Genomic DNA, 23,746 nt, shown 5'->3' with positions numbered 1-23,746 from the left:
ACTGACTCTGAAGGGTGGGTTCTGCAGCAAGTCCTTTATAAGTGACCTTCCCAACCCAGGGATCAAACTCACATCTCTTACATCTCCTGCATTGGGAGGCTGATTTTTTACCACTGCGCCACATGGGAAGCCCCTTATATGTGACTTAATGGTACAAAATAATTCAGACTGGAAATCCAGCTATTCCAGACACCACCAAGGACGTGGAACTTGGAAATCTTGTGGTGATAGAGTAAAGGGAATGAGAGACAGCTCCCGAAGAGAAAGACTTTGGGGATAGAAGGGGAGGGAGACTGTGTGGCTAAGATGGAGCTTCGAGGAGAAGGACAGGGATCTTAGCAGGTGGGGAGCGTGGAAGCTGAGATTTCAAACAGGTGGATGCTGAGTCCTGAGGAACAGGTGTTCTCTTATTAAGACACGAGTTACCCAGTGACCAAGACTGGCATGCAGTAGGTAGTCAATAAATGTTCACTCATTTATAAATGTGTGTGGCTGGGGTTGATTAGGGTGGGCAGTAAGCACTTATTGAGTACCTACTGTATGCCAGTTGATTAGGGTGGGCAGTAAGCACTTATTGAGTACCTACTGTATGCCAGACACTTAATGTGCTTTGTCTTAAACCACGGTCATAACGATTCTACAAGGTAGGTAGTAACTCCATTGAAGTGAGTAAGACTGAGGTTCAGAGGGGCTGAATCACCTGGTCAAGTAGGACATAGGGGGATGGTGAAACCAGGGCTCTATTCCAGGGGTGTCTCTGAGACTAAAGCCACACGCCATCCATGCCATCTCACTCCTTCTTCAAAGAGTTAAACTTCAGTTCAGTTCAGTCGCTCAGTCATGTCCGACTCTTTGCGACCCCGTGGACTGCAGCACGCCAGGCTTCCCTGTCCATCGCCAGCTCCCAGAGCTTGCTCAGACTCATGTCCATCGAGTCAGTGATGCCATCCAACCATCTCATCCTCTGTTGTCCCCTTCTCCTTCTGCGTTAAACTTCAGTGTTACTAGAATCTCTCCAGCAATGTCATCGAACCAGTTTTTACAAGCATAACCTCTGAAGGAAGCTCTGAGAAAGTGAGGTGAGTTGTGCTCACCTTGGCAAAGAAGTTGTTATGGAATCCAAGCTGGCTCTGCTCGCTGCATGACAGGCCAGTGAATCCTAGAGACGAGGGGTTGAGGAATGGAAGAGACTTTAATCGATGAGCCAGCTGATGAGAAGATGGCAGCTATCACCTCAAAATAACCATCTTGTCAGGGCCTGGTTGCCAGGTGCTTTTATGGATCAGAGATGGGGAGAGGCGAGGAAACAAAGTAAAAAGACTATTCAGTCCTTGCAAATATCCCCTAGAATGGCAAGTCTCAGATAGGGGGATGTGTTAGTTTCATTACCTTAGAGTCCTTGCCAGGTGCAGGGCTCAGATTATGTCCCTGAAGCAAGCCATTATGTATGTTTATAATAACAAAAAAGGGTTAAAGTCAAAGAAGCAGATCCAGTGTAAATTTAAATTTAACCCTTCCCGGTTACAAAGTGGGAGAATGTACTTTTGCTCGGGTGAGCCTTTCAGTACCTCTCAAAGGTGGCCACATGTCCTTTCACTCCTGGGACAAGCCAATACCCACTCATTACTTCATGCAAGTAGCTATCGAACACCCACTCAGCACAGGATGCCATGCGATACTGGACACTGTGCCAGCACTTTGAAGGAATAGATATATAATGAACGAAAGATTGAATGCTAGCCTCTGGAATCTTACCAAGCAGCAATTATAGCCCCAAGTGCCAAGGAAGCCATCAGAACATTTCTGTAGGAAAGATGCTGTGAGAATTATAAATTGCTTTGGTATTACACTCTTGGGGGCAGCCTGCAAAAATGATCACATTTTTATTTTCAAAAGCAACCTGAAAACACATGTTTATTGTGATGTCAGTCACCTTCACAGGGGAACTTAGCATTGCAACGCTGTAACTTCTGTTCGTGAGTTGGTGGAAGCCATTCTTTTCCTGTCCAAAGAATTAAGATTTTCCCTGGAACGTAATGTTCAAAACCTCACTGTGTGAGAGGCATAAAATACTCCAAAGGCAAAAAAGCAAGGAAGGAAGTTGTGGAATGTGCGATATTTTTATGGCTCACATAAAAAGCAATAAAAATATTATTTCGTGATCACAGTGCAAATGATTTAAGGCCGTGACTTGAAATGGCTCTTGATGTAAAACTCTGAGATGACAGTTTTATTTGGACCTTGGAGCCTAAGCAGTTAGTTCAGGCCAGAGGCTCTCTCTAATCCCTCCTAGAGAGAGTGGTGTGCAGTGGAAATTTCCTCAGGATCCAGCAGCTGCTGTGTGGTCTGCATTATGCTGTGAAATCGTCCATTTGCCTGCACTGTCTGGGAGGCTGTGACTGTGGCCTGTTTCCAGTACTCACGTATGAATGCAACAGTTTTTGCCTAATTGCAAAGTCCACCCATCCTGCAAGCAGGCCTAGCTTCTAGCTCTGTGAAAATGGCATGCTTCCAAACATCCAGTAAAATAGAGGATGCAAGTCCATCACACCCTAGCTTCTAAAGGTACTGCTTGAATGGCCTGGCAGGGAGCGCTGAGCCACTTCTGGTGAGACATTCATGGTTCTGGACAAATTATGTAGTTTGGTTGTCCTTTGGTTTCCCATCTGCATAATGGGTGCAGCTAATTTCCACTGTCACAATTTGCTATGGAGGAAAGAATGATGTCATGCAAAATGGTAAGGATTATTTTGAAGACCCTAGTCAGTTCAATACAGTCAGATTAAGTAGCCAACAGCAGTAGAATTCCACAGGAATATTAACTTGAGAATCTGCTTTTGAGTATTTGATGACACAATTTTATTTGTTAACAAATGAAGAATCACTAAATCTCCCTCATCCTCAGTTTAGCCTTTCACTGGGCTTCCCAGGTAAAAGTATCTGCCTGCCAATGCAGGAGATGCAAGAGATCCCTGAGTTGGGAAGATGCCCTGCAGGAGGAAATGGCAACCCACTTCTGTATTGCTTGGAAAATTCCATGGACAGAGGAGCCTGGCGGACATGGGGTTACAAAGAGTTGGACATGACAGCACAACAAGAACAACCAAATGGAGATAATATTAGCATCTACTTGGTGAGGATGGATGAAGTTAGCAGTTTGGGCCAAAGGATCCAGGTTAAATCCTGGTTCTGCCACGTGCTCACTCTGGACAAGTGAGCATTGGCTTATGCTTCCACCTCCCAGAATTGTTGGGAAGTTTGAGCGAGACAGTGTATGTGACGCACCGCAGCCAACACACAGTACGTGCTCAGTGAAGGGTAGCTGGTGTCATGATGGAAGCACCACTGCGAGGATTAAGCTGGAATTATGCTTGCAAATGCCTTCCCTGGTGGCTCAGATGGTAAAGAGTCCTCCTGCAAAGCAGGGACCCAGGTTCAATCCCTGGGTAGAGAAGATGCCCTGGAGAAGGAAATGGCAACCCACTCCAGTATTCTTGCCTGGAGAATTCCAAGGACAGAGGAGCCTGGCGGGCTCCAGTCCATGGGGTCACAAAAGAGTCAGACACAACTGAGTGACTTTCACTTTTACACTCGTGTTTGCAAATAGGGTGGCAATCAGGTGGGGTACTACTCATGAAACTTAGGTAAGCTCCTCCAGGGCAGGGAGTCTGCATGCCTAGCATCTGGTACTTAGTAGTATATTAATTTCCTTTGTTGCTTGAATGTTGATCAAGTGAGCAATGATGTTAAGGATGTGTCCTCTTTACCCTTCCCAGAGCCCCCTCCAACTTGATCGAGTGAGTGTTGGCTTTTCTCTTGGCCCCACCTTACAGGTCATTCCTGAGACCCTCTCCCCCACCTGGAACCAGATGCTCCTGTTCAATGACCTGGTGCTGCACGGAGACCAGAAGGAGCTGGCAGAATCCCCACCCTTAGTGGTGGTGGAGCTGTACGACAGTGACGCGGTGGTGAGTGTCTCAGGGCTGCGCTGACCGGGCTTCACCAAAAACACTCTGTTTTCAGCCACCTTCCTTTCTTTATCCAGCCTGGGACGGTGCCTGGACGCAGTTCTCACCTGGGAAAAATGCTGATTTTACAGAACTAGGGAAATCAGTGACGATCATTTGTTTTACTAATGGGTTGGTTTTTTTTTTTTTGCTTAGATTACCCTTTAGATTGCAATTAAAATAGGATCTGATTCACAAAAGTTCAATCAACATTCACTTCTTTAGGAATATAATTATTAAGGCCACCCATAGTTGTCCCCAGTCCCCAGCGGGCTCTATATTCTATTGCTGCTAGTAAAAAAAGTCCATGCCTTTTGTAAACAGAAGGTCTTTACTGATCTCCCTGGCTGGAAGCAAATGGATGTATTGTCACCGATTCAGTCTTGTAACTGGATCTTCTTATTTTGGTTGTTGCTTCCAAGCCCTGAAACAATGCATTTATCTCCATCTCATTTCTGTTATGATGTTAGCCAGACTGCTTCCTCTCCAAAGATGTCTGTGTTCTGAAATGCTGGGCCAATTCTAAAGCTTACTGGAGGATTTTTTTTTTTAATCACTGAAACAAATCTTTTTCTTTTTTAAACTAAGAAGTCTAAAGGGAAAGGCAAAGGCTTGTTTTAATGTTTTCTTTAATGTCTTTACCTCCTTTGGAGATTGTAGAAGCACAAATAATACTAAGTACAAGAGTTGTTGCAAGAAAACTTCCTAAAGCCTCCTCACCTCCTCAGAGCAGCCTGGCAGCTCTGACCGTCAGCCAAGGTCAGGAGGAAATTTGGATGGGAGAACTGGAGAGCATGAAGCCCCTTCTGGCTTTGGAGAAGAGGAAACAGAAGCCCAGAAAGGTCAAATGCCTTGTTCAAGGTCACAGCTGGCTGGAGGCACAGCCAGAACTTGAATTTAGCCTCCTGTGTCCACTTTTTCCTGCACAAGTGGAGTGGCCATTGTGACTGTCTCCCTTTAGACATACATATTCAGCTTCTCCTTGTCACTCTCTGGACTCCATTTGGGCTAAGTGGTATATTTATGGGCTTCCCCAGTGGGTCAGTGGTAAAGAATCCTCCTACAATTCAGGAGCCTCAGGAGACGTGGGTTCAATCCCTAGGTCAGGAAGATCCCCTGGAGGAGGGTATGGCAACCTACTCCAGTAGATGTGTGTTCTACTGCTGTGCCTAGAATATAGACTTTCTGTAAAGAAGGTCACAAAATAAACACCTTTTTAATAGAGTCCGTAACAATATGATTTCAATCTTAAGTATTTTTATTTGACAACCAATAACAACAATCAAGGGCTGCCCAGGTAGCTCATCAGTGAAGAGTCTGCCTGCAGTGCAGGAGACACAGGAAGTGCAGGTTCAATCCCTGGGGCGGGAGGCTCCCCTGGAGGAGGAAACGGCAACCCACTCCAGTATTCTTGCCTGGAAAATTTCCGTGGGCAAAGAGAGGAGTCTGGCGGGTTACAGCCCATGGGGTTGCAAAGAGTTGGCCACAACTTAGCACGCGCACACGCACGCGCACACACACACACACACACACACAAATATACACAACAGCAATCAGTCATCATTAAAAACTGAGACCCACCCACTGGACTACAGTGGATTTCCCTTTGTCTGTTTGCTTTTCAGACCCTCTTCTAGATCTCCATTCATTGATTGCCTTCCTGGGCCCCTCCCCAAGCCAAACTCTGTCCAGAAAAGAAAGCCTACATTCTCACATCTAAAGGAAAAGAAAATGTAGGAGAGAAAGAAAATATGAACTTTTTTTTGCACTTTCTTCCTTGAGATACGTGTTGATGTGCAAAAGATTCTGTTCACACCCGTGGGCTGCCGCCATCACAATCCCATGGTGATGATCAAATTTTAGATTCTGACTCTGCAGGACCCAGCTTCCAGTCTCTAGCTTTCTCTCGTTACACGGTGCCTGTGCCCTCATTCAAGTCTGCCGGCTCTGTAAGAAATTAGTTTACATTTGGCACGCAGGTTGCTTCAGTTTATGTTTACTCTTTTGTTTCCAGGGCTCGTTTTAAGTTAATTTTTCTGAGCTAGGATTATGGACAAAATAATTATGCAGCAGATCATTCATTTCATATCCAGCTGCCCTAACTCCACTCATCCCCAGAACAGGTCTGATGGTGCCACTGGATATCAGCAGGCAGCTTCGTTTGTTTGTTTTCCCCCTCGCCAAGCTTCCTTTTACAGCCGGGAATGCAAATGCTGGTTCATGAGTCCAAAGGCAATGAAGCAGCACAGGTGTTAAAACCCAGCCTCAGCCAAAGAGAGTATGGGCCCTGTCCTTGGACTTGGAGGTCACTTATCCAGATAAGTGAAAGCTCTTTTACTCTTGGATCAACAAGAGCTTGGATGAGTGCCTGCCCTGTGCCAAGAGGACGTAACAGTGAATAAAATAGGTAATCCTGCCTGCCTGCCTGGGACTTACATCACAGCTGTTCTTGAGATAAACAGCAAAGCAGCCCCAGGCTCCAGCCCCAGGCTGCTTGGGGTGGAACCAGAACTGGGAGCAGGCACTAGGAAAAGGCAGAAGATATACCATCAAGTAGTTCTTCAAGAAACTTACAAACAAAGCCATTCTAATACTCTTTTACTGCCAAGAACAGTTGGGCAAAATTGCTCTATTACTTAAACATGCTGATCTTAATCACCATCATATTACTATGCGTGTGCTGTGCTTAGTCACTCAGTCGTGTCCAGCTCTTTGTGACCCCATGGACTGTACCCCACCAGGCTCCTCTGTCCATGGGGATTCTCCAGACAAGAATACTGGAGTGGATTGCCACTGAGCACTTACTGTTTACCAGCTGTTGTGCAAAGCACATACATTATTACGTTAATCATCATGGCCCTGTAAACAATGTACCTTTTTTTAAAAAAGAAATTCACCCAAGGCTTTACTGGGGCCCCTGCTGCAGCAGTGGGGGAATGAGAATCGACAGGTTCCCTTGCTGACTTGCTCCCTGAGAAGGAGGAGCAAACTTGTTCCTTATATGGGGAGAGGGTAACACTGTCCTTAGGTGGTTTGCCCCGCCTTAGGTGATGTTGTGTGCAGGGGACATGCGCAGTACCCTACTTTTGCTCTCAAAACAATGTACTTTTAACCCCTTTTTAAGCATGAGGATCAAAATGGTTGAGTAAATGGTCCAAGACCAGAGATCTAGAAAGTAGTAGATTTGGCGTCTCCAACTCATGCTTGCCTGGACTCCAAACTTGTGTCTCAGCCACAGTGGTGCCCTGCCCTGGAGATCGTTCAGAATGTGTGCTATCACTTTATTTTCCTTTTCCCTTTCAAGTCTACCCGGGGTGATTATCTTCATTCCACTGAGCTCAATACACTGAAAAAAAGAGATAACCCCTAAGGTGGTCTTCAGCCAGGAAGCCCCTGAGATGACCTTAGAGTTTTCCCTGGGAGCCCAGATAGATTCTATTGCTCCCCGAGCCTATGGAAAAGGACTAGAGGGGCTTAGCAGAAGAAGACAGTGAGGCATGTAGACAGTAATAGGAGGGAGACATGAGGCTGATGGTTTTGTGAAGGTTAATTACAAAATCACACTGAGACACGAGGTAGGTGACCACAAGGAACAAAAATTCTTATCTTTTCTGCCCTAGGGAAAGCCAGAATATTTGGGTGCCACTGTGGCTGCTCCTGTGGTGAAACTAGCTGACCAGGACTATGAGCCCCCCAGGCTGTGCTATCACCCCATCTTTTGTGGGAACCTCTCTGGAGGGGACCTCCTTGCTGTATTTGAACTCCTGCAGGTAAGTGGACTGGAAGCAATAGCTGCACTAGCCGTCCATCTAGTCTACCCGGCCAGAGAAGCAGCCTCACAGGAGGTGCACATCCATCACTCTGTGCCTGGTCCCTCACCGCTGTCCTGTGTCTGGAGATGGCTCCTTCTGGGGACCTGGGAGATACCATTTAAGAACTCAGGTGACCAGCTATTCCCAGAGCCCCTGTGCTGCAAGTCACAGTCCCAGGATGAAAGGTCCTTATGGATTTGGCCAGCAAAGCTTGAGCAGCGCTATGCTCCATACACGGAGAAGGCAATGGCACCCCACTCCAGTACTCTTGCCTGGAAAATCCCATGGATGGAGGAGCCTGGTAGGCTGCAGTCCATGGGGTCGCTAAGAGTGGACACGACTGAGCAACTTCACTTTCACTTTTCTCTTTCATGCATTGGAGAAGGAAATGACAACCCACTCCAGTATTCTTGCCTGGAGAATCCCAGGGACAGAGGAGCCTGATGGGCTGCCGTCTATGGGGTCACACAGAGTTGGACACGACTGAAGCGACTTAGCATAGCCTAGCATAGCATGCTCCATACAAACCATTAGAGGATATGAAAGGGGAAGGGAGAAAACGTTTGTGGACACTCCCACATGCCCCGTGTTGTGGTTGCTGCCTCACATCCCCTCTCATCACACTGAAATCTCCCTCAATCCTGATGAGGTACGGATTATGATTCCCATTTTATGGATGGTAAACTGAGGATTAATGTAATTGATTGACTTCCCTCATCAGGCTGCTAGTCGGTGGTTGAACTGAGAGCTGAACTTAAGACCTTTAAACCTTCTGCTCCTTACACTGTATCACAAAGTTTCCCAAAGACCTTGAGTTCCTAATCTGTCCTACTAAGACTTTGGGGAATTTAGGAACATACGTCTAGGAAGAACTTCTCAGAAAGCAAAGGCAGGATACTTGAGGAGGGAAGCTGAGTCTGGTTGAATCATCAAGGACCAAATGGGACAGAGGGAAGAAATGACCTGGTGGGCCTGCATCAGAGAGGTTTCTCTCCCTGACCATCCCATTCACTGGGGGCAGAGGGCACCTGCCCTTTGGGTCAGATCAATCCTCTCTAGGAAAGCCTGTTTTCCAAAAATCCCAGTTTTAGAAAAATCTCACCTGGTACAGAAACTAGGAAGCAAGCAATCCTAAGACACAGCAAGCGAGTAAGAGGGAGGGTGTTAGAGGTGGATCCCATGGGTATGGATCTTGTTCCCATCACTTACTAGTGTGCGACCTTGGGTTAGCCACTTAGTCTCTCTCTGTTTAACCTGCAAAACTGGAGATGATAATTAATCTCCCTAAAGTTCCTGGCATGAAATCAACATGCAACAAATGCTACTTATTATTATTAGTAGTATTATACCATGAAATACTAAAGCAGGATATCTCAGTCAGTTCAGTCACTCAGTCATGTCCGACTCTTTTCGGCCCCATGGACTGCAGCAGACCAGGCCCCCCTGCCCATCATCAGCTCCCAGAGTTTACTCAAACTCATGTTCATTGAGTCAGTGATGCCATCCAATCATCTTATCCTCTGTCATCCCCTTATCCTCCCGCCTTCAATCCTTCCCAGCATCAGAGTCTTTTCCAAGGGTCAGTTCTTCATATCACAGGTGGCCGAGTATTAGACATTCAGCTTCAGTATCAGTCCTTTCAATGAATATTCAGGACTGATTTCCTTTAGGATGGACTGGTTGGATCTCCTTGCAGTCCAAGGGACTCTCAAGAGTCTTCTCCAACACCACAGTTCAAAAGCATCAATTCTTCGGCGCTCAGCTTTCCTTATAGTCCAACTCTCACATCCATACATGACCACTGGAAAAACCATAGCTTTGACTAGACGGACCTAGTCTAGTCCCATCTATTTCAGGTGAAGAAACTGAGCTGGATAGAAAGGCAATGGCTTACTTGATATGGCAGCTTGGAGCCTAGAATTCATGTATACCAATTCGCCCAAGAGCTGGAGAGACTGGAGAGTATAAGAGGAAGGGAACAGCTACTGAGTTAGATACACTTGTACTCAAATCCAAACTGCCCACATGTGTAGCTTGGGAGTTGCTTAAGACTATTAGAGATGAGCTCTGCTGCTGCTGCTGCTGCTGCTGCTAAGTCGCTTCAGTCGTGTCTGACTCTGTGCGACCCTGTAGATGGCAGCCCACCAGGCTCCTCTGTCCATGGGATTTTCCAGGCAAGAGTACTGGAGTGGGGTGCCATTGCCTTCTCCGAGAGATGAGCTCTGAAGTACAGCTAATCAGACTTTGATTGTGGTCTGGTTTTTGCTCCATTTAAGGATGAACTTTTTAATGCTGGAATGGCTGCCTTAGAGAAAGAACAATCTATCTGTCAGGGGAACTGAAGCAGGATGAGCTCTTAAAGGGTCAGAGTAGCAGAAACCCAGGCATCGGCTTCAGTTCTGTGGCGACTGTAGTCTAGGAGGGGAGAAGAGAACTGGTGAAATCTTTGTCTTACAAATCTTAAGGTCTAGGATTCCAGGATGCCCAATCAGGTGAAAGTTAAATAGAACCAGCTCTCAGCAGATAGATGTGTGCTGCATAGAAACGTGAACTCTTAGCACTGAAAGAGTGACCTTCAAAACCAGCTGGTCCAGTCTTTCCTCAAGTGAGGGTCCAGGTGATTTTAGGCTGTCCATGAGTGATTTTAGGTCAAAATTGGGTAAAGTATTAAGTAATATTGAATTGATATTGGTGGAGTTTTGCTTCCCCTCCCCACCGCCCACCCAGGTCTTTTAAGATATAATTGACATATAACTTTGTGTAAGTTTAAGGTAGTTCAGTTCAGTTCAGTCACTCAGTCATGTCCAACTCTTTGTGACCCCATGAACTGCAGCACGCCAGGCCTCCCTGTCTATCACCAACTCTCGGAGTCCACCCAAACCCATGTCCATTGAGTCAGTGATGCCATCCAACCATCTCATCCTCTGTCGTCCCCTTCTCCTCCTGCCTGCAATCTTTCCTAGCATCAGGGTCTTTTCAAATGAGTCAGCTCTTTGCATCAGGTGGCCAAAGTACTGGAGTTGCAGCTTTAAAATCAGTCCTACCAATGAACACCCAGGACTGATCTCATTTAGGATAGACTGGTTGGATCTTCTTGCAGTCCAAGGGACTTTCAATGGTCTTCCCCAACACCACAGTTCAAAAGCATCAATTCTTCAGCTCTCAGCTTTCTTCACAGTCCAACTCTCACATCCATACATGACCACAGGAAAAACCATAGCCTTGACTAGACAAACCTTTGTTGGCAAAGTAATGTCTCTGCTTTTGAATATGCTATCTAGGTTGGTCATAACTTTCCTTCCAAGGAGTAAGCGTCTTTTAATTTCATGGCTGCAGGCACCATCTGCAGTGATTTTGGAGCCCAGAAAAATAAAGTCTGACACTGTTTCCACTGTTTCCCCATCTATTTCCCATGAAGTGATGGGACTGGATGCCATGATCTTCGTTTTCTGAATGATGAGCTTTAAGCCAACTTTTTCACTCTCCACTTTCACTTTCATCAAGAGGCTTTTTAGTTCCTCTTCACTTTCTGCCATAAGGGTGGTGTCATCTGCATATCTGAGGTTATTGATATTTCTCCCGGCAATCTTGATTCCAGCTTGTGCTTCTTCCACTGTTTCCCCATCTATTTGCCATGAAGTGATGGGACCGGATGCCATGATCTTAGTTTTCTGAATGTTGAGCTTTAAGGTAGACAATATGGTAATTTGATATATGTATGTATTACAAAATGATTACCACAATAAAGTTAATGAACACAGCCATCACTTCACACATTTAACTTGTGTGTGTGTGAAAGAGATAGCGAGAGAGAGAGAACTTTTAAGATCTACTCTCATAGCAATTTTCAAGTGTACAGCACAGTATTGTAACCGTAGTCACCATGCTGTGCATTAGATCCCCAGAAATTACTCATCTTCCAACTGCAAGTTTGTGCCCTTAGGCCACCCTTGCTCACTTTCCCCACCTCCCCACCCCTGTCAATGTACCAATCTACTCTCTGTTTATATGGCTTTTCACTTTTCAGATTCCACATATAAGTGATGTCGTACAGTATCTGCCTTTGTCTTTGACTTACCTCACTTACCATTGTGCTCTCAGGGTCTGTCCATGTTGTTGCAAATGGAATTTTGCCTGTTTTGATCCTTCTAGCTACTTTTAGAAGAAAGTCTCATGCCCATCTGTGTATAATCCCTCTTTCAACTTGCAACCTTCCTTTTTAAGGAAGCACAGGCTTCAGTTTCAATGCCTCAAAAAAAAAAAAAAAAAGATCAATATTAGCTACAGGAACATTTCTCTGAGTCTACTTTTTTGAACACCAGCCCCTCCAGACAGAGTGAAAAGAAAGTTTAAGAAATGCTACACATGACCTATTCTAATAACATTGTTTTTTTTTTCATTGGTTTTCTTTTTCAAGTTACTTTCCATTGATGGCCAGTGGCTTTTGCCAATCTAGGGGGCCCCAATCTTCCAGACCATAGACTAGTACCTCCTGTCAGATCAGCGGTGGCATTAGATTAGAAATAAAGTGCACAATGAAAGTAATGCACTTGAATCATCCCCAAACCACCCCCCCCCCACCCATGGTAAAATTGTCCCTTGTGCCAAAAATGTTGGGGACCGCTGCCCTAATCCATCAGTGAGGGCTGGACCAGCAGATCCCGACAGGCTCTCTGAAGGCTGGGCTTTCTCCCAATGCCATGGTCCCACCTCTGATCCTCCTTCCATCCCTCTGCGATGAGCCGGGTGGACTAACGCAAGATCCTCCTGCTTCCTAACAGCAGGGTGGATGGAGGCAGCCTTGTCAGAGGCAAGCAACCTAAGCGACACAATTCATTAGGGTTTCATTAGGACTTCCTCTCAGCTGATTCCTTGTCCAAAAAGTAATTTGATCATCAACACAACTGTCTCAGCGGGTGGATCTCATACAAGTCGAGCAGGCAGGAGCTGGAAAATTCCTTCATTGTCACCTGTGGCTCAAAGCTTCTGTCTGTGAGTGGTTTACCTTCGACCTCTCCTTCTCCATTACTGAAATGCTGCCCTGTCTCAGAAGAAGGGTTTGGTACCTGGGTTCTTCGATGCTCCAGGCTGAATTCCTTATCTCCATTTTCCTCCTCTACCCAGCTAGCTGCCCCCTGTCCTTCCAGTCCTGGCCCACTCCCGCCTCCCACCCCATTCTCCCACTCTCTGCCTTGAGAATTCAGACTCAAATGTAGTTCTTCACTCTGGGTCTATATCCATGGCTAGGCCAATTGTTCTAGCCAGATGATCGTCCCTTGTTCCCATAGACCCTCGTTTCATCAGGATTGTTCCACCTGCCTCTTTTCTGGTCTAACCTACTCTAACCTACTCCTCTTTTCTTGTTCACTCAATTCTCCGAGTTCCTCCCAGAAGACAATTCTCTATACTACTCTCCTCTTGAGAAATGATCAGTGTCTGTCTGCGTCTCACCTCCAAGAAACTTTCCTGAAGACTGTACTTTTGGAACATGAGTTCCTCTGCTGCTGCTGCTAAGTCATGTCTGACTCTTTGTGATCCTATGGACCCTAGCCCGCCAGGCTCCTCTATCCATGGGATTCTCCAGGCAAGAATACTGCAGTGGGTTGCCATAACCTCCTCCAGGGGATCTACGGTTAAAATAAAGTTTGAGAAATTCTTCATTGTTTTATATATCCCTCTTGGAGCCTTGAAATGCCCGTTACCATAGTAAAGATTCTGAGAAGTCAACTACAAAGAAACTTTTGAAATTCTTTTTTGAAATTCAACATTTCCCCAATGTTTTTGAGTACAATTTTTTTTTTTTTTGCATGACAACTCTTAGTATTTCATGAAAAGAAAATGCAGCCCCTAGGAGAACGTCAGGTGTCCATAGCTTGGCATTTAACCTCTCCCCAAATTCATTTATCTTCAGACTGCTTTTTAAGTCTCACATGTCAGTACAGTCACTCTGCACATACTGTGGCCTCTTTACAGCAGATATTCTGGATTCTCAGACCTCACCACATAAACATCCTCCTCTGTTTCTAGCTGCACTGTCATCCTGTTCCAAAATGTTTCCCTACTCTGCCCATCCCGACCCCTGCACTCTACTTACTCTTTAGGAAACTGATCATCACCACCATTCAGGACCAGAGCGGCCTCCTCCAGGAAGCTTTCCCCCTCCCCCACCTCAATCAAATGTTTTCTCCTCTTCCAGGTGATGTCACTTTGCCTCTTTTTCGGTTTAATCCAGGCTTTGATAAAGTCCATTGTTTGCAGGCTTGTCTCCCTTAATCTGTAGTTTTTTGAAGGCAAGATCTACTTCACCCACTCATTCATGCACTTAAGTAAATATTATCCCGTGTCTATTTTGTCCCAGAATATTCCTAAGAATTCATCAGTGATAAAACAAACTCCCTGACCTCATGGGACTTGTATTCTAGGGAAGGGAAGATAATGGACAGCACTATGTAAATTGTAACATAGCAGCAGTGTGGTAAATGCTGAAGAGAAAGGGAAAGCAAGTGAAATATGAAGCAGGTGTGGGTGTTGTGGGAGGGGGCAGACTTAACACTTTAGGCATCCAGGGAAGGCTCCCTGAGGAAGTGGCATTTAAGTCAAGACCTGAAAGGGGATTTAAATATGCTTCTGGGATAGTTTCAGGAACTAGCAGTCCTTGAGCACCTGTGTCCCATTGGAGACTAAGATGAGTGAAAGTTGAGCCTTAATCGTTGCACAGGTCTGTCAATTTCCAGTTTACTCTTATTCCTAGGGAACTTACTATGTGCCAAGAAGTGTTGCCAAGTGCTTTGCATGCTGCCTCATCCATTCTTCACAGCAATTCATGAATCAGATATCATTATCTTTACATATAACAGAACTGAGACTCAGTGACACTGTGTGACTATTTCAAATTCCACAGCTACTAAGTGATGAAGCGCAAAACTGGTATCCACCTATTATACTGAATGAGGGATAATGGAGGTGTGGATGATGGGCTGGGGGAGACAGAGAAAGGAACAAGGCTTCTGAGCATCAGTGATTTTTCAGATGGGCAGGAACTGAGACTAGGGTCCTACACGACTCCAAGTGTGGCACCCCCTTAAAGTCTGTGCCTGGGTCCCCTGTCCTGTCCTGCCGCTGGAACTCCTTCAAGGTCCTGTTAGGTTAGATATGTCCTGGGATATTAAAGCAGTCAGGCTTTTGGACCAACTTATCCTGATCCTTCACACTTTGCCTTCATAACAATTCCATATCATACCCTACTGAGTAACCATACACTATGTGGTTTTATAGGCCTGCAGCCAACCCATTTCACTCTGAAAAAGCTGGGAGCAAAATCACTCAACCTCCACCATGCCGTGGGATCCTTCAAAGTTTTAGTTGCTCAATCATGTCTGACTCTTTGTGACCCCATGGACTGTAGCCCACCAGGCTCCTATGTCCATGGGATTCTCCAGGCAAAAATACTGGAGTGGGTTGCCATTCCCTTTTCCAGGGGATCTTCCCGACCCAGGCATCGAAACTGTGTCTCCTGCATTGCAGGCGGTTTTTTTACTATCTGAGCCAGCAGGGCAGCTTAAACTCTTAAGGGCATCTTTGAGGCGCTTCTGGAATGAGCTTGTTTAGGGCTTTTCCCAGGCTGACATCTCAGCAGCCCCAAGATGAGCAGACACGTGGTACTTTTTAAAGCGCATGTAGCAGCACCATCCTATGCCACCATCACAGCTGTTCTGTGGCTTTATCTTTGGAACCACAGGAGCAATTAGCTTTCTCAGAGAGGTGATGTTTTGCAGCCTGGATAGCTCATCACCAGGCAGTGTTCACCTCATCTTTTCCAAGCTTCTTTTTCTGGTCTGGCTCATTCTGCAGCTTCATTATCTTGAGTCTATTTGGCATTCCCAGTGCCTGCTGTCTTCTTTTTCCGGGCTTCTTTCTAATTAACTGAACCGCATCTGCTGTTGCCAGCTAGAATATGTCTGCAAAAAAGAAACGATGATATGTTTGTACTTTGCAGGTTTTGATGAGCAATTAGACTTTTTCGAGCATACGGAGCTAATGTGTCAGTCAGCCAATAAACATTTATCAAGAATCCATTGGAGATGGAGCATCACTTGAGGGTCTGAGAAGGAAATGCAGTAAACAAAGGCTTCCTCTTGGCCAAGTCTGACAAACTCCCCCATGAGGAAAACTTCCAGCTCCAAAGCGAGGGTCAGCTGGTCCAACATCTGAGGCCCAGAGAAGGAAAAGGACTCATGCAGGGCCACACAGCACAGCCTGGTTTCTGGGCTCAGTCTACTAAAGTCTGCACTGAGCCTGCTGAGAAGACACACTGTGCCAAGGACTGAAGAGTAGAATGGCTCAGTGTGTATGCCGTGTGCTAAGTCCCTTCAGTCGTGTCCGATTCTTGGTGACCCCATGGACTGTAGCCCACCAGGCTCCTCTGTCCATCGGATTCTCCAGGCAAGGATACTGGAGTGGGTTGCCATTTCCTACTCCAGGGGATCTCCCTGACCCAGGGATCAAACCCACGTCTCTTAGGTCCCCTGCGTTGGCAGGCAGGTTCTTTACCACTAATGCCACCTGGGAAGTCCCCGTGGCAGCGGCGGCTTCGTAAAAGATGTGCGTGCTGAGCTGGGTCTTGAAGGTAATGCACGGTGGTTCACCCAGGGAGAAGGCCCTTTCCATAGGGGACTTTCTAATTCCTTTGTGTGAGAGTTCAGTAAAGCACAGTGATTGCCTTCCTGCAGTGTCATTCACTCCAAAGGCACAGGAAATGACACCTTTCATCCCAGAGGTCTGCCTTCAAAAGACTTCATTTTCTGTTTCACTGATTATGATGTAGTGTCTGTGTGGTTGACTGAATCTCCTGTAGCGCATACTAGGGGAATAGTGAAGTCTCAGAGGTTGGAATCCTATCAGAGTCCCTCTGCCATTCCACAGCTGGAGTTGCCATGCCATTTGATGAGGTTGTGAAGCTCCATCTACTTGTCTTTTTTCCCTCCCCTCTCTACTGTGAGCTCACTGAAAGCTTATGAACCTATTAACTCCTGACACATTGTAAGCGCTCACTAATGTTGGATTACCCTCATGAATGAATGTGTTTGTTGATTAAGAAACTGTGATAAAAATGCATCATCTTGATTTACATTTTAAGCTGGAAACATTCCTGTGGTTAAAACAGTGGCAGTCTTTCCCATGAGGTGAGATTGTGTGGCAGCCTTCATTTTCCTTGCCTCTTCTGATTTCTAACCAGCTTCAATCTGTGTGGTAGGTCCCTGCGTCTGGGCTGCAAGGGCTCCCTCCCTTCGACCCACCTGATGTCACCCAGATCTACCCTGTTCCTGCCAGCATCCGGCCAGTGCTGAGTAAATACCGCGTGGAGGTAGGGGGCCGGGAAGGATTGGGCTGTTCTTTCGGACTAAGGGCACTGGTGCATTGCGATCGCAGCTGGGTTGTGTGAGGGGACTGGTGGGGTCCTGGGGGAGACACAGTTGCTCAGAGGTAGCCCTCGAGGAGCGCACCATCCCTTCCTGGAAGAACATACCGTAGTTCCCAGGCTGGGGCACCTGATGTTCCCACCCCTGAGCCACACCTGCTGCCTCCTCCCCAGGGCCTTTGAGCGATAGCCCTACCTGTTCTCTCTTCAGGTTCTCTTCTGGGGTGTCCGAGAAATGAAGAAGGTGCAGCTCCTCTCGGTGGATCGTCCCCAGGTCCTCATCGAGTGTGCGGGACGGGGCGTCAAGTCCTGTGTGATCCAGAGCTACAAGAACAACCCAAACTTCAACGTCCAGGCAGATGCTTTTGAAGTGGTGCGGGTCCCCCCCTCCTACCCTCAGGCCCTACATGCTCATTCCCTTCATTCCCTAAGATGTAACTCACTCCTTCATGAATTTGGGGGGATGTTTTAGAGTTTCAGGTGTCCACTACTCACAAGAAAGAGCAGTCTAATTCAGTGAAGAGCCAGAATGTCAGAATGAGACAGACTTTTGTTTTGTTTTTGAAGCTTCCAGGTGAAGATCATTTAGTAAATCAAAGCAGGTTGACAGTGGTTCCTGAAGTGTGGCCCCCAATTCATCACCATCACCCAGGAACTTATTATAAATGCAGATTCTCAGGTCCTGCCCCAGGACTACTGAATCAGTCTGTTAGGGGTGAGCTGGGGCCCAGACACCTCTGGTTTAACAAGCTCTGTAGGAGACTCTGATACACACTGACATTTGAGAACCACTGGCCTGGAAGATACTGTCAAAAAACTAATGGTCAGATGTTTTAAAAATTATTTGTACATAGCATCTCAGCAGTTTGCATTTGAACTTATGCTTCTAAAGTGATGTTTGATACCTGTGCTTTTTCTTTATTTCAGTACTGTTTTATGCTCTGATTTGGAACTAACTGTGAAATCAAAGTGTGCTTTGTCCAACCCAGTCAGCTCCAACAGACACAGATTTTCTATCAGCAAAGTGTTAGTCTCTCAGTCATATATAACTCTTTGCAACCCCATGGACTGTAACCCCCCAGGCTCCTCTGTCCATGGAATTCTCCAGGAAAGAATACTGGAGTAGGTAGCTGTCCCCTTCTCCTGGGGATCTTCCTGACCCAGGGATCGAACCCAGGTCTCCTGCATTACAGGCAGATTCTTTACTGTCTGAGTCACGACTAGAATTAAAGAATATGTACTGTGTTTGCAAAGCTTCCACACCAGGCTTTGTTGAGCTTTGGGTGGGGGAGGTCACCAGGGTAAAGAAATGGATGGGGTGCTGGCCCTCAGTTCCATCTTAAGTGGCTCAACTCTCATCTGTTTTATATCCTGGATCTGTGTTTCTCTGAGATGAGGGTTTGGATAGATAATGACAAAATAAGAAGATTGAAGACGACTTGGGGAGTGTGTGATTTTTGCAGTTTATTTATGGGTTGAATTGTTAGTGCCATCCCTCATATGTTGCATGATGACTCCCTGACTTGAGAAGACAGTGCTCCAGACTCTGGCCAGCTGCAGGCATGACCCAGAGGGATAGGGCAAGGCAGGCTCAGAGGAAGGATGGATGCTTGGTTGGCTTCGGTCCTGCTCGCAGACAGGTCAGCTCAGGTCATACCCCACTCCATCCTCATCTCTCCCTGCAGGAACTGCCTGAGAACGAGCTTCTGCACCCACCCCTGAGCATCTGTGTGGTGGACTGGAGAGCCTTCGGGAGGAGCACCCTGGTGGGCACTTACACCATCAACTGCTTGAAACAGTTTTTGTGTAAATCCAGGGAGCCCCTCAGCCTCACCTCACAGGTGGGCGGAGCCCAAGTTGGGAAAGGTAGGAAGATTCTAGATCTTGGAGCTGTGGGCTATGAAGTTGTGGTACCTGCAGGTGTCCACTCGGGACCCAGCACAAAACAAATGCCCCAAGGTCAAATGGATCTTTCTGAAGAATTTGCTCCTGCGGTCCCCTTTGCTTCTTAGCTGCCAGGTTCTGACCTGAAGCCTGACATCAGGGTCAACTCTTCTAAGAAGGGTTCTTTGTGACTGGAGCTCCATTCTGCCCCTGCTTGCGTGAATGCTAAGTCACTTCAGTAGTGTCCAACTCTTTGCAACCCCATGGACTGTAGCCCACCAGGCTCCTCTGTCCATGGGGTTTTCCAGGCAGGAAGACTAGAGTGCATTGCCATGCCCTCCTCCCCTCCTGCCCCTACCCCCTGACATTCTCCTTGCTTGATGTTACTGGAATTTCTCTGCTTGGGATCCAGGTGCAGGGTCGAGTTCATTGGGTGACGTGGCTCTTGCTGCACAGTCATCACTTGTCTCTGCAAGACTGCGGTCTCATTATATTCACCGGCCTCTCCATGCTTTAGTCCTAGTTTCCCCACCGCATGCCTCCCACTGCTGATGCTTGTAAAATCTAAATCTATTTGATTAACATATATGATACTATAATATTCACTTGGTTTTCCACTTTCCTCACTCAAAGCTATGTTTTAAGATCTGTCCATGTTGCTATGGTTACTTTCACTCGTTCCCCCGATCTGGTGCATCTACCCTACCTTGGTTTCATTATCCCCTCATACTGGACCACTGGGGTGCCTCCAGCTCCCCACTTCTGCAATGTTGTGATGAACATCCTGTGTGTGTTCACTGAGGGAGAATCCTGGGTAGTGGTGAGATTACTGGCTCCCAGGAGATGAATACATGTAATTTTATTAAGTACTTCCAGAGTGTGCTGCAGAGAGCAGTACTGGTTTACATCAGTCTACACTAGTCTGTGCCAACCTATTCAAGTATACAGCAGTCTATTTCAGGCTCCCTATTATGCACATGGACTCATGTGGCCGGAGTTCTGCCAACACTTTGGGAGTTCACAGACCTCTGGAGTTTCTAAGGTTTCCCCTGGTAAACACAGTGAGGGAGGGCAATCAACACAGAGGATCTGTTCACTAAATCTTGATAAACATGACTCCTACAACCACAGTTATTTAAAATTACTCTGAGGGATCAATAAGTACAATCATTTGTTGATGACCAGTTATGCCCCAGACACCTTACATCATGATCTCATTTATTTCCCAAAGACATGGATATTTTTACTGTCCTTTTATAAATATGGAAAGTGAGGCTCAGCGTTGTTAGGAACTTGTCATATTTGAATTCTGATCTGTCTGATCTCCAGTACTGGGTCCTCGAAATGATCGCCCTGTATTGATTGTAGCCCAGTTGCCTGATCCAATGTCCTTTCATTTCAGATATTTCAGATTCATCGGTTGCCACTGAGCCCTCTGAGACCCTCAGCTCCGTTCAGGAGGAACCGAAAGATCATGTCTTTGTGGATATTGAGCCTCCTCCCACAGTGGTACCTGACTCAGCCCAGGCTCAGGCAGCCAACCTGATTGACATCCCTGACTCGTCCCCGATGCTGGAGCCAGAACACAAACCTGCAGCCCAGGAGCCACCAAAAGATGGAAAAGCTAAGGTTAGAATGTCATCCATCTTCATATTTACAAGGCACATTAGAGTTTGCCAACAAGGTTCTGATACTAATCCTCCCATTAGTTGTGTGAGCACAGCAAGAAACTTCACATTTCTGAGCACTGGTTTCTTCATATGTAAAATGGGGACACTGATACCCACTTCACAGCATTGCCGTAGAATCAGATGTCAGTGTAAATGGAATTAAAGTGTTAGTCAAATGTGACATCATATTTAATGGAACAGAAATACTTCTCTACTCATTGGCTTGGAAAAATGATTTCCTCATCTAGGCTTATTCCACAAATATTTTGAACCTACAACCTACTTTGTATAACATCTTGTGGGACCAAAAAGATTTGGCTGAGATTCTGTAAGGGGAGATGGATAAGTATACAAGATCATAAAACGGGGGCAGGAGTAATCTTTTAAGTCATAATTTTGAATGCAAAATCCTTGTGTACCTACCAATTGACTCAAAGAAGAAAGCAGTTTTGAGAAAGTCCTAAGAGAGGACCTGCCCAGCAAATGGTAAAAGCTGAAATAAGAGGCAGAGTGAGATAGATGAATAAATGTTTTCTCGGGCTCTTCCCATCTCATCCAGGCTCACTGTGACTCTCTGACAACCCACAGGTTTCTCTCTGTCCCACCAGCAATGTAACTGCGGCTTGGTGTTACAAATCTCAGTTGAAGTGTTTTTGCTACCATAAAACTGTGGGTTTCACCAGTTCAAAGATGATTTAAAAAAAGATCTCTATCATGTTGAGGTTTGACAGAAAACAACAAAATTCTTTAAAGCAATTATCTTGCAATGAAAAATAAATTAAAAAAAATATATATCTTTGGATCCGCTGTACCAGATAGAATGCCTGCCACATCGTAGGTAGCCAGGAGATGAGAACAAACAAATGATGCACACAAGGTCATGAGGAATCTGTCAGGACACAGCTAACTGTCTTCTCCCTAAATGCCTGCTTTCTGCCGTATATACATCACACTGCCTCCCCATCTCCCAGTCACTTGGTGTTGTCAGTCTCATTTATTTGCACCAGTTCCAATCAGATATGATGCTAAAGGGGGATTTTCTACATTATGCCACTTAATCCTCATGACAGTGAAGTGAGCAGGTGTTGGGGGCCAGCGTGAGGCACTCCGCCCGTGGCAAAGGTCATGAGGAAGGAGGCTCGACATACGCAAAGGCGAGATCGAGCCTCAGGAGTCCCCCTGGAAATCCTCGAGCGTCTACCCCCATAACCAGAGCCTGCCTACTTTGCTACTTTGTGCTCTCACCTACACCTCTGACTTTACGGGGAGCTGTCCCCCACCACCTCTTTTGGAGAATGAGTTAACTTAGAGCTCCAGTTAATAATAATTCCTGGGCGTGACAAGAGTGTTTTAACCTACAAACTTCTCTGAAGGTCCTCTAGCCTGCCTGACAGGCTTGTCCGGCCACATGTGATTGCTCACAGCCTCCCAACCGTGAGAGGCATGAGATGCTTTAAACCTTCTAAAAACAGGTTCCTTAGAAAAGTTAGAAAACTATTAGTATAAGTATAATGGGCTGATTAGAAATTGTATTGGTGAAGGGTTTTTCATTTGTTGAGCCTGTGTTTGTTGCTAAGTCTCCACATCCCCTGCCCTTACACACATTAATTAACATAAAGAAGAAATAAGTATTAACCTTTGATATTAATCACATTAGACCTTAGGCTAAGTAAATTCTTTCCTTATCTAAAACCCACTACACCCTCACCCTATAGGAATGTAACTTTATTTGGGCGGCGTCTGTTTTAAGAATAATCACCCCTGGAGAAATAAGCGGTCCTGGTTGACAACCGCTGTCACAAGGAGAGGGTCATAAATTGTCAGCAGGCCCCCTGGCCAGAAGATGATGTAACACCCCTAAGACCTCTGTATACATTTGTATGAAGCACCTGACTTTGATAAAAGTCAGGACTGCTGACCCCGCGTGACTTTTGCATAACATCTCAGTGTATAAAAGTAGACCACGGGAAATAAAGAATTGGGATCAGTTCCTCGAAAGACTGGTCTCCCCATGTCTTTCTCTCTCTCAAATTCTGGCTGAGTCTCCTTCTGGAGCACGGAACCCGCCATGCTTACTAATTATGCCTGGGCTTCTAAGATCCGACCGGGGAGGCCTGTGTTTCCTCTCCTTCGGGAGAACGGAAGGACGCCTGCGGCCTCCGTAAGTGGTGCAAACTTCTTGTCTTGAAGTTTTATTGGTCTCCCGCGTAAACCAAGCTACTCAGCCCCTTTTCTCCACTGAATTTTCCTACTGAGCTATCCTCATTCCATTACTCTTTATACCTCTAATTAATATCTAATTGAAGCTATTGTATCCTGATCCTCGCCGACGCTGTGCCCTCTTCAAACTCCCTGGATCAGCAGGGCTGGACCCTGGCAAGCAGGTATCATTGTTCCTAGCTGAGGAGACCGAGAATCACAAAATTTCTATTTTTGTTTATATTGTGTTTAGAAGTTCATTCACTTTCTACTATACCACGTTGTATCATATAGATTGCTTGTCTCTTCCACTCAAGTCAAAACTTCTCAAAGGTGGGGATTGTGTCTAACCCTTAGATTCCCATATCAACCATGATATATATGTCATAACTACTCAATAAATGCCAAATGAATGGATGACACATTATTAAACTTTATTTATTAAGGAGAATGGGGAGCTGTAATAACAAAACCTGCCAACGCCTCCACCCATCTCCTGAGGGTACCCATGTATCCTCTTCCTTAGTAAACTGCTCAGCCACCAGCACGCAGATTGTTGCCGCCAAACTAATAATCCATCCCTCATTCCTTGACAGGACTCCAGGAAACCTTCCCGGAGGTCTACTAAAAGGAGAAAGAGGACCATAGCTGATGAATCGGCTGAAAACGTCATTGACTGGTGGTCAAAATATTATGCCTCCCTGAAGAAAGCACAGAAGGTAGGTTCTTTCTTGGCTGTGACAGTCACGTGCCTTG

At 46.0% G+C, this 23,746-nt stretch overlaps 1 protein-coding gene and 1 long non-coding RNA gene across 3 annotated transcripts in view; one reads left to right on the top strand and one right to left on the bottom strand.

Moving 5' to 3' along the window:
* Positions 1-23,746, top strand: part of FER1L6 (fer-1 like family member 6) — a 137,404-nt gene that overhangs the window by 69,628 nt on the left and 44,030 nt on the right. Inside the window, exons 21-27 of the mRNA XM_027560901.1 lie at positions 3,834-3,968; positions 7,628-7,777; positions 17,073-17,183; positions 17,449-17,610; positions 18,923-19,103; positions 20,524-20,750; positions 23,587-23,709. Of these exons, the coding sequence (XP_027416702.1) occupies positions 3,834-3,968; positions 7,628-7,777; positions 17,073-17,183; positions 17,449-17,610; positions 18,923-19,103; positions 20,524-20,750; positions 23,587-23,709 (1,089 nt within the window). The remainder of the gene's footprint in view (positions 1-3,833; positions 3,969-7,627; positions 7,778-17,072; positions 17,184-17,448; positions 17,611-18,922; positions 19,104-20,523; positions 20,751-23,586; positions 23,710-23,746) is intronic.
* LOC113904126 lies at positions 11,463-17,550 on the bottom strand. 2 transcript variants are annotated; one of them, XR_003514415.1, is made up of 4 exons: positions 17,434-17,550; positions 15,626-15,777; positions 11,898-12,068; positions 11,463-11,502 (listed from the first exon to the last, which is right to left on the bottom strand). It is a non-coding gene; the product is annotated as an uncharacterized LOC113904126 (long non-coding RNA). The 2 variants fall into 2 exon arrangements; XR_003514416.1 differs by having other exon boundaries at positions 11,907-12,068.

The sequence above is a fragment of the Bos indicus x Bos taurus genome, chromosome 14, assembly GCF_003369695.1.
Source record: "Bos indicus x Bos taurus breed Angus x Brahman F1 hybrid chromosome 14, Bos_hybrid_MaternalHap_v2.0, whole genome shotgun sequence".
In the NCBI taxonomy this organism is placed as follows: domain Eukaryota; kingdom Metazoa; phylum Chordata; class Mammalia; order Artiodactyla; family Bovidae; genus Bos; species Bos indicus x Bos taurus.
Note: the sequence above shows the minus strand (reverse complement) of the source record. Positions and strands in the feature narration are given on the sequence as shown.